Source organism: Onychostruthus taczanowskii, unplaced genomic scaffold (genome assembly GCF_017590055.1).
Source record: "Onychostruthus taczanowskii isolate IOZ18803 unplaced genomic scaffold, ASM1759005v1 scaffold13, whole genome shotgun sequence".
Lineage (NCBI taxonomy): Eukaryota > Metazoa > Chordata > Aves > Passeriformes > Passeridae > Onychostruthus > Onychostruthus taczanowskii.
Genome location: NW_024498462.1, coordinates 7,286,905 through 7,302,807, shown reverse-complemented (window position 1 = coordinate 7,302,807; position 15,903 = coordinate 7,286,905). Strand labels below are relative to the sequence as shown.

The 15,903-nt window shown below is 42.0% G+C and overlaps 1 protein-coding gene across 1 annotated transcript in view; it reads right to left on the bottom strand.

Moving 5' to 3' along the window:
• The window catches only part of IL1RAPL2 (interleukin 1 receptor accessory protein like 2), a 327,614-nt gene extending 316,272 nt beyond the window's left edge, over positions 1 to 11,342 (bottom strand). Inside the window, exon 1 of the mRNA XM_041396593.1 lies at positions 11,261 to 11,342. Within this exon, the coding sequence (XP_041252527.1) occupies positions 11,261 to 11,342 (82 nt within the window). The remainder of the gene's footprint in view (positions 1 to 11,260) is intronic.
• Positions 11,343 to 15,903: the final 4,561 nt, after the last annotated feature.

Here is a 15,903-nt window from a genome sequence, read left to right as displayed (position 1 = left end):
CAAGGAAGCCCATTTCTTCCCCAGCCCAGTCTTAATGGTTAAAGCCTCTGAAACACAAAGTCAATATGCTTAGGAATCTGCAGATGGGGTGAGGAAAGTGTCTCACTGCTCACAGTCAAGGGCACTAATTTTAAGATGGGCTCAGACCCTCCTCTGGCAAGAAAGAGACTGCCCAGAGTAGGGATGGAGCAGTTCCCCATTCAAGGGACACGTGGAACGAGGAGCAGAGGGAAAGCCCACCATTTGAACATTAATCCATGCTTATTACCACCTCTGGGTTTGCCCACAGTTTTGAAGTGAGGGGAAGCAGGGCTGTGCAGCCCCAGGGGCACAGGCAGTGTGTTTGGGAGGATCCACAGTGCCCCTGCTCACCCCCAGCAGGGCCAGAGTCTCCTCCAGGCCCTGCATTTACCATCTTCCCGGGTGGGTAGTTCCTTATTTGTTATCCATTAACATTTGTAGAGGGGACTCAACTTTAGAAAAAATCTTACTTTGAATTAACTGTTAACAACCTGCACAGAGAAAGAACAGAAAGAAATATATATATATATATATTTTCCAAATAAAAATGGGACTCTGGATATATCTCCCCCTCTAGGCAATTATATGGGTAAATCAGCTACTGCAGAAATGAAGCAGTTATGCTAAGTCTATTATTGCAATAGAATTTTTCTAGAAACAGTAAATTACTCTAAGTATTTATCATAATCTGTTATCTGCAGTGAAAAAAGTGAAAACTAAATAAATTTATGGAAATGCATTTGCCTAATAATATTTACCAAATGACACCATTCCCTCTGCTGCTTGCAGCAAACTCAGTCACAGAGGCTAAGGACAGGTTTGCCTTATTAACACAGCTCTCTGCCTGTGTATTTTAAGTACCTCAGAGCACAGTACCATCTGTGTGTATTCTACTAATGAGCTACTTCTTAGACTGTGGAAGGCTGGCCAGCCAGCCAACACCAATTACTCAGATGGAAACCGCCTAATTTTTAGGCAATTAATGAGCTCCTCTCTCACTTTACATAGACGCTTCCTCTGGTTAATTCTCCTGGCATATTACAGCATATCCTACTCTAAAGAAAGTTTCTCAAAGAATAAAATAAAGGAGAGGAACATGGAACATGGCACAGCCCAGTCCAGCTCCCTAGAGCAGATCCCAAACCCCGTGTGTGGGACAGAAGCTGGAGAAGAACCTGCTGAGACCACCCTGAGCCAGGGCTGCATCCCAGCGCAGCTGAGCCAGGGAACAGGACCTTGAAAAGGGACAGCTCAGCCACCTCTCTTCCCCTGAAGTGTTTGGGGCACTAAAATACCTTTAATGACATCTCACAGGACAGACTGGAAGAGCCAATGCCATGCTCAGCCAGGACCAGTGAGAGTTTTATTCCCTCTCACCTGGAAACACCTGACACTGGGTGCCACTCCGCAGCTGGGGATGACCACCAGGGATGCTGGTGCTCACAAACCCCTGGACACTTAGCAAGATGACTGACTGCTCCCATCTCTTCCCTTATCTGTTTGATGTGATTTTAAAAGGTGGGTCTTAAGGGGCTTTTAGATTATGTAAAAATAGAATTCCCTCTTCTGCCATTAAGAAAATATTTCTTAATAATCTATACAAAGTTTAAGGAGACCAAAACTACCTTTTACAGCTCCCTGTTGGAAAGCACCATAGTAAAGCATGGAAGGAGCATTAAATTATCTAAGTAACTACACTGATAATGCACAACTTTCATGTGCAGAATAAAACTATTAAGGGAGATCTGATTTTTATGAGTATATTACACATTATCCTAAAAGGGCAACCCTATGTGCAGGAAAGGATGCACTTGCCTTGCATAAACCTGAAAAACATGCAATTGCAGCTGTGAAAATACTCTAGAGGACAGCTTTACCCAGCAGCCCCCAGCAAAAACAAACCATTCTTCTTTCTTGAGGATGATCATATTTACACACCAATGAGAGACTTAATGGAACATTTCAACTGTGTGTGACATTACCAAGCCATTCTACAATCATGTTGTGGAATTTGTATTATCTAAGTTCTCATGACCAAGTTACCCAGCATTTCACTTCTGAGAAAAAAAAAAAAAGGGGGGGGGGGATATATTTCCAAAAGACAACTAATTACTACAGCTCATCAGGAGTCTTCCTCACTACAACATGAAGCAAGTTGGTGACACATTCTGCAAGTGACTTCATACAACGGCATTCTGAGTAAGCAACTGTTCACATGGGATCTGTATCCTTCAGAGAAAACCATCAATTACAGCTCTTCATGAAGGGCAGCAAATGGAACAGCTCATTTGTAAACTCTGCTAAAATGAGATTTAATAATGAACCTTTCTTCATCAACAGAGCTGTCTCCCTGTGTAAAGTCCACAACAGTTGCAGCCAGGCATCCCAGGTCACTGGATTTAGGTTTTATCTCTCATGCAGTAAGTCAAAAGTATGTTGTACAGTTGGAACAAAACCCTTTGCAATAAACACTGAGTGGTAAAGAGCAAATTTAATCATCCAATCCAGATGAAAAAATCATAATGCTGTAAATAATATGATGTAAAGTCACAGCAAATAGGAATTATGTTGACCTATATCAGAAGTCAGCCAAAAAGCTTCAGCTTTCAATCTGCTCCAATAAAGCTGAAACACTCCACTCCTAAGTGCATTTCCACTGTAGTTCCCAATTTCCCTAAAATTACAGATGTCATTTTGAATGGAAATACTATATCCAATGTGTCATCAGTGATACACATCCTAATTTCCTTCCTTATGTCTAAGCCCACACCATTATTCACACCTCTCTGCCTTTATATAATAGGGCAAGATTTTCAAGGTCACAACAAAAACAAATAATACATTTAAGAGCTCCAATTTTTAATAATTACTTTCTTGGCTTAAGTTCCAAACTTTCTTTCCTAAACCACAAGTACCAGAACAAGCAAGTGTTTTAGAAACACCTGGAAGTTAGTTGATTTTCTCAGCAAAACACGCTCTGCAATAGGAGCCTGCAACAACAGGGGAAGAAGCAGGTCCTGAGGGAGGTTCTTCACCAGGGAGGCTGCCAGAGAGCAGTGCTGATGGACACAGACCCACCCCCAGCATGAAGCCAAGGAAGCTTGCAGGATCACTGGCTCCAGTAAAGTGCTCCCACTCTCTCTCAGTTTTCATACCTCCCCTGCAGTAAACCTGAGGGATTTGGCACTGGTAAATGCTTCAGGGAATCCCACAAAGAGTGGAGACCTGACCACCCTGTGTTCATCTTCCAGCTTCTTCTCCTGGCACCCACCTGGAGGATGACAGACGTGCTGCTGCTCATCTCCAGGGGTACAGAGCCTGGGAACAACCCTGCCTTTGATTCACATTCCATCACTTTTCCATTGATTATTAAATGTAACAGTCTCAGGGAATTTATTGTTCAAAATGAAATTGTGTCACTGGAAAAGAAATTCTGATGAGCTCTATTCTGTAGAATGGGATTGTATTTCTGCATTTTATCGATAACTCAAGGACATCAATGATTGTATCTCACATTACACCTCTCCTTCCAAGCCCACCCATACATATATTTTTCTGAACATGTAAGGCAGCAAAAGGGTGCATGAAGTGGCTCTGCACATTGATCCAAATAAGGAGCACAGAGTGCATCAAGAATGTCAGTGAAATAAAACCATAATGCTTAAATTCAAGAACACACTACTCTTGCTGTCTTGTGAAAAACCTGATCTGCTATATTAACATCAGTCTTCACAAATAATGAATCAATTCTATCTTCAACATACCAGAAAAGTAAATCTCAAATATTAAAAAATAAATAAAATTTTTAAAAATCTGTGAAACAACTTTGACCTCAAATTTTATGCGTATTTGTACAGAGTGATGAAAGGACCTTCATTTCCTTAAATAAACATGAACATCTGGTTAGACTATACACTGATGTGTCCTTGGACAAAGGTGTTTTAGGCTACTCACTCACCTGAGGACAGAACTGCCACTCCTGGTACTGCTGAAAATCTAAGGGCAGCTACCTGGAGAGCACAGATGGAGCCCAGAGTGGCTCGAGTGCAGCTGAGCCTGCAGAGTCCCAGCAGCTCAGGAGCAGCAAATGTTCTTTAGGCAGAGCAGCAAATGTACACAGAGCTCTCTATAAACTTGGTTACCCAAGAGATGTGACTGGCACCTCCTGGGCTTGAGGTTCCTCAGGTATTCCATGTGCCATTTTACAGTGTTAAGTGGTTCTCCCTCTTCTTGTGTCCCACTCCTCACTGGAAGGACAGACAACAGTCTACACAACAGACCTGTAATATTCTAAACAAAAGATCTAAGGCTAAAACTAGTGCACAAAACCTGGTATAACCAAATAGCTCTCATTTTCCATTTCTAGCTGACACATTTTTCTATCTTCTACTGAAAAATAACAGAAATTAAAGAAGCTTTTCTCTATCCCATGTATCCAAGGACATAGAAGCATATTTTATGCACATGCTTATTTAGCCTCAAAAATTTTTTAGAAGACAGGACTGCTTTCCTTCTCCTTGCCTAAGGCATTAGTAACACAACAAAACAGAGGGAAACACTTAATTTATGTGTTATTCCCTGCATCACTTTCAGTGTGCTGGGTAACCTTAATACAGTTTTCTCTCTTGCTGATTTCATGCCATCATAAAATCAAAATGGGAATAACTATGAAGCAATCATTAGAGACAAAAAGCAATCATATGAAATACCACGATAGCAGATGTTTACTAAAAACATCAAACAGTCCCATGAAATTTTTTAAAAACCCTGCCCAGGTAACAGAGTACAACTAGAACATGGAAAGTCAAAAAAATACCACCATCATGTTTCCAGGCTTCTGCTATACAGCCCTAACAAACATTTGAACTGTGCACATGGTTACTGGAAGTCTAAACACCAGCACATCCCCCAGACACATACAAGAGTGACACCCAAAATACTGCACTTAAAACATAAAAGTAATTTGGGAACTTCAGATTTTCCCTTTGTGATTTACTTCAGCTTGAAACAATTTAACTGTGTTCATTTATTTTATTCAAATACAAAAGGTTTCCCTTTTGGGAAGGAATCTTGCTTTAATATTTAAGTAACAGCTCAATATTTTAATTGCTTAAATTATATATGAACTCATTTTAAATGTGTGCAATAGCAAAAATTTGAGTGCTTAACTAAGTTCAAAATTGAAACCTTATCAAGTTGAGGTCACTAAAAAAACCCCAAACTTCTAGCAGATAATTTATTTCCCTCTTTGTTCTTCTGTGTACATGTCCCTTCCTCCCCACCTGCACAGACTGTGTAAATGCTGCCAGCTGTCTTCCAGACATGTCTGTCCAGCTGCAATGCCATTTTCTGTCTAGAGGAGAAGAAACAGGCTGAGACCCCTGTAATGAGGTGCAACCAGAGTTTCAGAGCTGACTTGCTGGCAGCCCCCCGAGACCCGACTGAGCACGGGAGCCGCTCCTTGCTTCCCACTGATCCGAAGAGAACAGATGGAGAGCAGCCATGGACCCGTGAGCAGACACAGCTGATGCAGGAGAGGCTGCACTTTCCTGCACTGATGACAGCTTAGAACAGCAGTGATTCTGAGTTTGTTTGCTGGAGCTGTGAATAACTTAACATCATCTGGGAAAAGTAAGAGATCAGCATGCACTGATGAGCGCTGCCAAGCTCCCGTCTCCTCTGTCTGCACAGAATTTGCAGGCAGCAAAAGCCAAAAGCCTCTTTTGCATCCCTCGTACCTCAGACACAGGAGGGCTCATGGCCATGAATTTTACATCAGGGTCAGAAGTCAACTCTTCAGGCAGATGCAACTGCAAACTAAAGCAAATGGCAAGTGTGAGCACACATCCAGCAGCTCCCCCGGCCTACTCCAGCAGGAGCAGGGGACTTCAGAGTTAGGCTCATCTAGAATATCCCACTCCAGGCACAAATCCATGAGTTATCTCTCAAGTACAAACACCTCCACTTCTGTGCATGCCACAGTTTCTGTGGCCAAAGTGGTCAGGCAACACAGGAAGATTGACCTTCACAGTAGGGAGCAGACACTAATCATAGGCACAAGCAGTGACAACTGCAGGAAAGTGAAGGTCTCTGAAACACTTATAGCAGACCAGAGTAAGTCAGCTGCATGACATTTAAAGAGCACAAAACATCAAGTCAATAGGTTTTAAATTAATGTGTTAAAAGGCACTGCAATATCAAAGAGAATTTAAGACAATTTAGCTATGTCCATACAGAGTAAGGCCCAGTGCCAAGTCAAGCCCTCTCTCTCCCCAGCCAATGATGATAAAGTCAGATGCAGATGGAGGGTGACAAGGTGGGTGCAGGATCAGAGATTCACCTGCTCCTATGGCATAAATGCCTTTTGGATGGTCCCAAGAGAAACAGGAGGAGAAGGAAGGCTGAAATCCCACAGCAAATCCATCTGACAGAGGAGAGAAGACATGACTGTGGCTTGGGGGACATACCCATGCTGTGGGACAAGAAATGCTGTTGACTTCAGTTCACCCTGGCTCACCAGAAAGCACTCTGGGGAAGGTTCAGCTACAGTGGGGTGAAGGTGGGTTCTGTAACAGAGGACAGGCTGTACAGCTGGGTGTGGTCACCCTGCGTTGAGGCAGTGGCTGGCGAGACGCGGACACCGCGAGGTGACAAAGCTGCTGGGGCAGAGGGACACTGAACAGGGACACCGCAGTGGCACGCAGCCAGTGCCTGCTTGTTTTGGTTCAGTTTAGAGCATAAAAAGGCCTGGCTTGTTGCAATAAACTATTTTCTTCAACACAAGCAAGAAGGAGGTCCATGTGTCTTTGCTCCCCATTGCTGCCCTGTGCCAAACCGGAGCCAATTCAGCTGTGTTAACCTGCAGAAAGGCTCCTCCTGTGTTAACCTGCAGCAGCCTCACAGAAACCTTGGGGATGTCTGCCCCTGCTCCTCCACACAAGGCTGGCATGCCCTCCAGAGCTCCAGCATGCTGTTATTTCAGCTCAGCAAATAATATAGCAACAATAAATGTCATCAATTATTCAGTAATGGAATTATGTCTAGTAAGTCAAATAGACTCTATAATCTGAGAAATCTTTTGCTTAAAAAATGCAATGATTTTAAATTGGTATTATATTCCCTGCTATGATTAGTCAAAGTACTATACATACAAAGGCTTTGGGAAAAGAAGTCACTTAATCCGATTAAAAGGAAATCACCTATCAGCTGGGAACCTATAAACTCCTACACCCTCAATTCATTTGTGTAACCTCCACCTGTAAAATACTCTTCCTAGGATATTGCTGAAGCTGCAGTCCCCACATTTGCTGTTTGCTCAGTTTTACTTCTTAAAGCAAGCAAAAAGGATGACCTGCAGTTTTCAAAAATGCTTCTTAATATTAAGAAATGCCTGTGAAACTTAAGTCAACATTACCCTCACACACAGACGCTTGAGGCAAACTATTCTGTTCCCACCACAAACAGCAATCGTTACTCTGTAGACATGACAGATTTCTTCTGGAGCATTGGGAAGCTGCTGCCTCCAAAGAAGAATCTGATGAGCATAATTAAATTAGCTCACCCATTTAAATTATTTTGGCACCACATCTCAAGTGAGAAGCAGCCAAATTTGTCTTGCTACAAGTTTCTGTGTCATTTTTGCAGCATTGCAGGATACTCTAAATCTATTTGCAGTCTTCATATGCATCCCTGCTTCTCTTTTCCAAATAGGAAATATGGACTCCTAAATCTGTAACAAAGGGGAAGTAAAGGACATGAGAAAAATCTTTCAGTTCTGTTTTTCTATTCCATTCCATGAGGACTGTTTTTTCAGCAAACTACAGTTCTATGCTTGCAGCTGGAGCACCATTTCATCACCTTCTCTTTAACATCTTAGATCTTCCACTCCTGACCTCTCTTTAATGACTCTTGCCTGTCCAGCCCCTATTACTGCTGTTGCTGTCTGGAGCTCTCATCCTCAGCTTTCTCTCCTTGTGTTTCCATTCCTTGACTTTGAAGGAGAATTTCTGCACCAGCCTCTGAAGATGCTTTCCTAGCCAAACCTTTCCTCTCTTTAAGGCAACTCCAGCTTCACCTATAAAGCCCTTCTGGACATTCTGACCCACTCCTGACTGCCTCGGTTGAGTGATGCCTTTGTATTACCTGGCAACACCTCACCTTCTCCTTGCTCCTCTTCAAGTCAGCTCCCTTTTAGATCCTCCCTACCCCTTAAACAAGATACATTCCATTATGTGATATTACACACATGCCAGTCAACTCCATAATTGCTCTTGTACTTGACACTAACCACAATTCTGGCCACTCATGCAATAATTCTATGCAATGCTTAGAAAAAAATGCCAGTCTACATAAGTCAGCAACGACACCAATTTTGCTGGTCTATTGTTCTAGTAGCCCAAATCTGTCTTTTTCATCAGTGTCAGCACCTTCCATGCACTGCTTCTACATAACTGCACAATTTCTCTTCCCCTTTTGAGGATGCTCACCAAGCACAGACATCCCCACACCAACACCCAGCAAGACCCAAGACTACAACACCCAGCCAGACCCTGCTGCAGAGATCCTGTCCACAGAGCATCCTTTGGGCCCTTCATCCACTCCCCCACCTCAGCCCTAATCTACAGCTAAAACACTATTCCTGCTTCCAGTGTACACTGCAGAGCAGCTGCCCACAAATAAACATTGCATTAATTTCCCCTTTCCACTCTCCTTCATCAACCAACAACAACCCACAAACAAAAAACAAAACTCTGAACTCCAGCACCAGCCTGTTAGAGCTACTGTCACCCTATGGAAGATATGCTGACATTGTTTCTTTGTGCATTTGCCTGTCTGCATCCACCCATTGTCCCTAATCTTCCACTAAAACTATACCAACAGTTAAAGTTCAGAAGTGGCTGGAACATCTATCTTCACAACATGTAACATTTAGTGAAGCCCCAAGCAATCAAACAAGTCCTTCAAATGTAAAGACCTTTCAGAAAAGGAGTCAAATTATTAGTTTTACTCCAAATGCTGATATCACAGGAACAGAAAATTATTTTAATGTAGTGGAAAAAGCAAAAAAAAAAAAAAAAATTTTTTTTATAGGGAAAAAAAAAAAAAAAAAAAAAAAAAAAAAAAAAAAAAAAAAAAAAAAAAATCAATAGTTTGGTCCATGCAGCAACCAGAAGGAGTACTCAAGGTGAAAACCAACTACATGATTATGTACTTGCAAAGAAACTGTAATTTTAGTTTATGTGCATTTTTTCCTCTTCATCTTATTCTCAACACCTACTGGCACAATCAAACTAAATGAAAAAGAACCACCTATTCACTAGTGGGTTATACTTAGCAAGAAGCAGTCTAACATATTAAAGCATTTTTCCCACCAGTACTGAAGCTAAATTGACACTGTCAACAGCTGCTATAAGCACAAGAGTCAAAGTTCCGCAGAGTCAAAGAAAACAGATTTTAAAGATGTAAATCTAATTAAAGGTAAACTACCAGCTGAACAATGCTACAGCCACCAGCATGCCATTTCTACAGCTGTGTGCTCCTGGCAAAGGAATTGCACGGACCCTTGCTTGCAGCCAGGTGCTGTTGCCTGGCATCAGAGAACAGAGGCTGTTTGGGTTCACACTGACTGTGCATCTCACAGAAGGTTTCCATCTAGGCCAGTGACAGCGGTTTTGAAGAACAGGAACACCATCACCCTCAGCAGAGTTCAGACCAAGTCTGCACTTTAGCCAACCCCTAATATCTGTTGTCATCTTATTGCCAAAGTTCCATGCTGTTGTCTCCTTATCACAAAAGTTTCATACCTTCTTGGTGTTTCCTCATGAGCAGCTCTTCAGACCATTGACTCTTTCTCCCTCACAAAGTCACCAACTGACTCCAGTTCCCTCTCAACCAGCCAACCCACTCTTTTATAGCACTCTTCTTCTCACTGGTCACAACTGTGGCCTGTTCCTAATCTTTGGTAATTGGCCCAGCTGCAGCTCCTTAGGGGTGAAATTGCTTTCTGCACTATCTTTATTTTCTTATATTCTATCCCCCCACAAATATCCATGACTGCTCTCACAGCACAAACTAGGCTCTGGGCACAATAACCACAACAAAAAGCTAGAGGCTGGCTCAGTTCAGCAATCTCTATTTACACTTTCCATCCCAGCAGAAAGAACTCAGCCCAGCATCTGGCACATTCCCAGCCTGGGATGTGACATACAATTCTTTTTAATAGACAGCCCAGTAATTTTCTCCTCTGTTCTCAAGAAATGCAGAAATTAAACTTAACACAAGCCACACCAACTGAAGCCAGTAATTTCTGTTTGTACCTGCAGTGCTGAAAAGACTGAAGACCTTGAGGCCAGCAGAATCGGTGGAAGCCCTCACACATGTAAGTAGAGCACACAAACAGTGTGGGAAAACAACACACCATCAAAAGTTTCAAAGTGCAACGTTTACCCTTACAGACAGCCCAGGCTGCAGCAGACTGACACCCCTGTGCAGCCCTGCAGCTGACCCACTTCTCTGCCCAGTGCCTTCTGAACTCACAGCCTGAGAAATACAAACAGTCTCACGAAGTCACTCCTTCGAGAGGGCAAAGCTGCACGGAGCAGACATCGCTCCAGGCTCAGGTACAGATGACCATTATCCAGAGGAGCTGTCTACCCTGGAAGGAGAGATTCTGATGCTTCTTTGAAGAGTTCTGTCACTACTAGAAGGTTTCAAAAGCAGATGTAAACATGAACCAACTCCTACTCTCTTTCCCTGACAGAATAATTAGAGATTATCTACTCAGGAGAGCTCTTCCCAGTTAACCCTATATATGATCACATACCAGGCCAGTGTAACGCTTTCAAAGATGACCTTTCAACATACCAAACATCATCCAGACCTAAAACTCACCACAGACCACACCCACAGCTAAGAAAATCCCTTAGCATGAGTAAAACACTGGATGTTAGAACAATGCCACAATGCCAAAGTCATTATTACCTTTGTAACACCGCCAGTTGAAGTTTCAACCTGATCAACATTTTCTTTTTTCCATTTTTTAAAAAAAAGAAAACATAAGGACACATTCAAACAGCTTTCATTTACTAAGCAAACAATACCATTTATGACTATTTATGACTTTTTTTGGCAGAACAGAACAAGCAGTATATATGCAAAACAAAATGCAGCCATCTAAAATGCTTGATTGCATGAGCATGAAGTCCAGATCCAAAAGTAAAAATAATTTTCTGTGACTTACCAGAATTTCTCTTTGACACGAGCTTCAAATTCATGCTGACTACAGTACAGATCACAAGAACCAAGAAAACAAGAGGCTTCATTTTTCACTTTCTGTGGCAGCTGAAACGCAAACATAGTACAAAGTCTGAATCACAGCTTTTCACTACAACAAAGAAGCAGCTACAGTTAGACATTTCTCAAAGAACCACAACAGGGCAATGGCTTAATGTAACAACTTCTCAGTTTATGTTTAGGCAGGAGCAGGAAAACATAACAGTTCAAAGTAACCATGTATGAACGATTTACCTCTTACTATTGCACAAAAGGATTGGGTTTTCTTAAATGACACCTCAAAAATACCATTTTACTGTCAAAGAAAAAAATCACAAGATGTAACCGTTTATTTAAAGTAGTATGGGTCTAATCTGGCAGCTTTTTGTGTGTTATTTATTTTGTATGTTATGGGGAAACCCTGATGGTTGTAATTAGCTTTGTCTCAAACAGGCCACACACTTTAAAAAAAAAAAAAATCATATTATTCAGGAAAAGAGTAGGTCATCCATACAATCTCTCTTAGCAACCTTACTTTCCCACTGGTGGCACTGTAAAAGCTTCTACAATTACCTACAATTAATGCTGTTCCAGGAATTTCTCCTATACAATGAGGTAAAGAAAGGTGAACAGAATTCAGAAATCAATGAATTTAGATCTCAGGAGTCTCATCTGTGAAGTTTACTACTTTATGTTGTGTACATTAAAAAAGAAAAGGGAAAATCTAGTTTAGAATTTTATTTTTAATTTTATATAATTATTGGAACTAATTCTGTTTTCATTTACAAGTACCAAGCCATTCAAGAAAATGACAAAAGCAATCTGAGGCTCCTTCTCTGCACTTAAAAATAGGTAAAACAAATCTGAATTCATCTAAGTGCGTATCTCACAAAGATAGATGCTTAATTATAAGCTAGAGTCCTCAAGTCTATGCTTAGCTTGAAGTTGTGGGCCTTTAAGTGCCCTGATACATTTAAACTCCAGGAATTATTCTGCTTATAAGATATAGACTTTAGATCAGGACCCTTATTATCAGATAAAGCTGGCGGCCATCTAAATCACTGTGAAGTTATTATTTGCACCAAAAGATTCAGCACATATTTTAGAGCAGCTTCAATTAAACAGAAATGCACAAAACTATCAGCATTAGCGGTCAAAACTGAGGCCAGTGAAACAGAATCCTCCCACAAATGCTGTAACACCTCTGCCAGCCCAGCTCACTCAGAGCTCCCAAACCCTCAGCCCCAGGAGGAGCCCAGACCCCTCCAGCTCTGAACATTCACCCAACACGACAAAGCAGCAAGAGGCTGCAAAGTCCTGCTGCTCACTGACGCTTATTCACTTTCATTTGAGTTTATTACATCAAATATTCTTCCCTTGTAGTTTTATTCTGGCTTATCATTGTGTGAAGAAAATCTAAGTAACCCTGTGTAATCTTTTACACTACAGGAACTGTGCTGCTATTCAATTATTTCAAAATTACCACTTTAAACTGAAGTTCTCTTCCTCTCACCTTACTGTACTACAATGTATAAACCGGGAGTGGATGTTTTTTTCCTCTCTGAATTCTATGGCACTTTATGCCTATTGATGCCTCACAGTAACAATGCTAAGGCATTTTCAAGAAAAAATAAGCACTGAAGGCTGTCTGACAGTGGTTAATGACAGAATTAGCATTCACTCTTCCTTGACCTCTCCTTGGAGTAACACAATCCTGAAACCAGTAAGGCCATCTTGACAAGAGAGCTTAAAAAAAGTAATTGAACTAAATCTTCTGACAGTTAATTGTAATGATAATGTTATGCTAGAACGATTTTCAAGTATAGCTTTGCAAATTTTCTCCACTTTTCCCCCCTCGGTAATTACAGCTGAAATATGGAATTCCGAAGTCCTTTTTCATGTGGGTCCGTACACGTCCGCCCCAAACAAGCTAGGCTGCATTAAATACATTTAAACATTCAAAGCAAGTTCTGCCAACCAATATTAATGCTAGGCAGAGCAGAAAATTCTTGGTTCTGTCAGCATAGATAGGAGTTGTACTTTTTGAAGGCCTGGCCTCACCAAGACAGTCAGTCTCTGTACCTCCACAAATCAGGAAAATAGAGCAGCAAAAGGGCAGGAAACCACAGCACCACCCAGCCATTCATAATCAAGCCCAAAGCCTCAGCTTGTCACATCTGACACAACTCCACTGAGGCTGGCATGAAAATACACATCAGAGTCTGAGCTGCCACCTCCACCATGGCAGAGACTCCAGCAGTGGATCAGTCACACCGGAGTGACCAGTGGGTCAGCTGGTGTCTGTCCTGGGATAGCAGCCAGCTACACACAACCAGGCTGTTCAAACTGCCCTGCCCAACAGGACTATTCTTAACATTCAGGTTAACAAAGGACACGAGATACTAAATAAGCTGTTTTTTCCCCCAAGAAGAACATCTAGCAGCCAGAGAGACAAAGGTTGTATTAGTTCAAGACTAAGTTTCTAAATTTGCTCAGGAGGTTTCCGGATCCGAGTGTGCCAAGGCTCTCACCATGTCTCCCAACAGGACTGCTCTCAGCTCTCTCCTCAGGGCCACTCACTCACCTGTCAGGCAGGGGGATGGACCACAGACTCCAGCCAGCCCTGTGCCAGGCTCCTGGGAATAGATGTGTAGTGGATGCCTGTGATCTGATGAAGAACATGAACAAACTGTGCCACCTTGACAAAACACAAGCTAGAATAAACCAGCCAGAGTTCAATGCCACTTCCCTGCAAGCAGGGGCTGATTCTGCCATTAGACAAAACTTCACCCTCACAGGCACTGAGCAGCATTTCCCTGAGGAGCCACTTACTCTGATGCTGCAAACTCCAAGCAGGTGTGAGTAGGGCTCACAGCTGTAGCAAGAATGCAATACTCCATGGGATATGCCTTATAGGAGGGGAACCACGTTCATGCCATTCCCAGAAGACTGAAGACATCTTACTCAATAAGGACATAGAAATACCAATTAAGCCAACTTGCCTAAAATCACTGTGAGGAGGGAAGAGAGACACAGAATGAAATGCTTGTTGACAAAGATGAAAAAGTCAGTGGTCCAAGGCTTGCTGTGACCAGCCAGGTTGTATTTGAATCCAGATAATGCCGCTATCAGAAGGACAAGTGTAGGAGCAGCAAGGTGTGATAACTTAATTCTTCATCATTGCACTGCCAGTAAGGTCTCTCCTTCCCTCTCCACCCATTTGTGCTACAGACCTGACTTTGTGCAACTGTCACAGTGTCCTGCAGGCAGGACTATAAGGGGGCCAGGCTGCAGTGCAGCACAAATTTTGTTCTTCTAACAAAAAACACCCTGACTCCCATATCCTGCCTAACACACTTCATCTCTTTTGAAAAACTTATTTCTTCCACCCAAATCCTCAGGAAACAGAGCTTGGGAAATTGCTGTGCTCCCGTTTCCTTCACATACTGCCTGCTGTCCTTCCAGCACCCTTTCAGCTCGTATGGCTTCTGGGACTCAAAGGAACTTCAAGGGAAAAGGTTAGAAGGAGGCACTTAGAAATGAAAAGAAAATCAGAGCATTAATATTTTGCACAAAATCCAGCACTGAGATTCCCAAGTTCACACTTGAAATATAATTGAGCTTTGCTCTAAATTGTACCACCAGCTTTGTTCATGCAGTGCTCCTCTTTGAAAGAAAACAAGAAAGGAAAAGCAGTGCACGTGCACTCAGGCACACCCCTGTGCACAGGCTGAGATTTGTTGACACACCACGAGGCTCTGTAGGTTCTGGTTTCTCCACAGAAGCTGTGATGCAGAAGGCACTCATTAAAAACAGCGACCCACCTCTTCAGTGATTTCCAATTGTCAGGTTTTGTTGCTGAGATATCTCACAAAGATAAATTACCGTTTTCACCCCACACACAAAGGATGAAATGGCGACAGTAATTCTTTCATTGTTTTTACAGTAGGCTAGATGGTGAGTCCTGTTCATTTCTTTTCAAACCATTTCCTCAGCCCACTTTTTAAGGTTTTAAATTTTAATATGAACTCGCTCTCGGGTCTTCTCTTTTGCCAACATACCACATTGAGCTGTTTATTACTAAAAGATTTTCAGCCTATATAATATGTTGGTTGGAAGCAATCCACAATGGGCACCAGTTCCTTTTTGTTGATACCTCAAACTTAAAGAAAAAAATACTCAAGATCGGAGATAAAATACTCAAGATCAGAGATGCATGCTTGCTCAAATAATGTCTCTTCAGCTCTACTTGATATGGGTCATGCAGTGTTCTTTGCTCTGCTGCTCAATGAGCATCAAAGAATATTTCATTTTGCCTAATTCACTGTGCATCTTCACCATCATAACCAGCCACTTAAGTTGTCTAAATACACAAGGAGCATTAATTCTACAAGGCAGTGTGCATTCAGCATTTGTCTTGCAGGATTTAATTCTCCACTGAACTCAGGTCCTTAACTAAACTCCTGCCTAACATCTGCCTAATTCTCCTTGTTCAGATGAAACTCAAAGAGAAATTTAAAAATTAGGTGTCCTAGGGTGATTTTATGATGATACTTTATTCCCTAATCATCTGCTTCATGCCCAGAAATGGCTGCTGTATCTTACAGATGA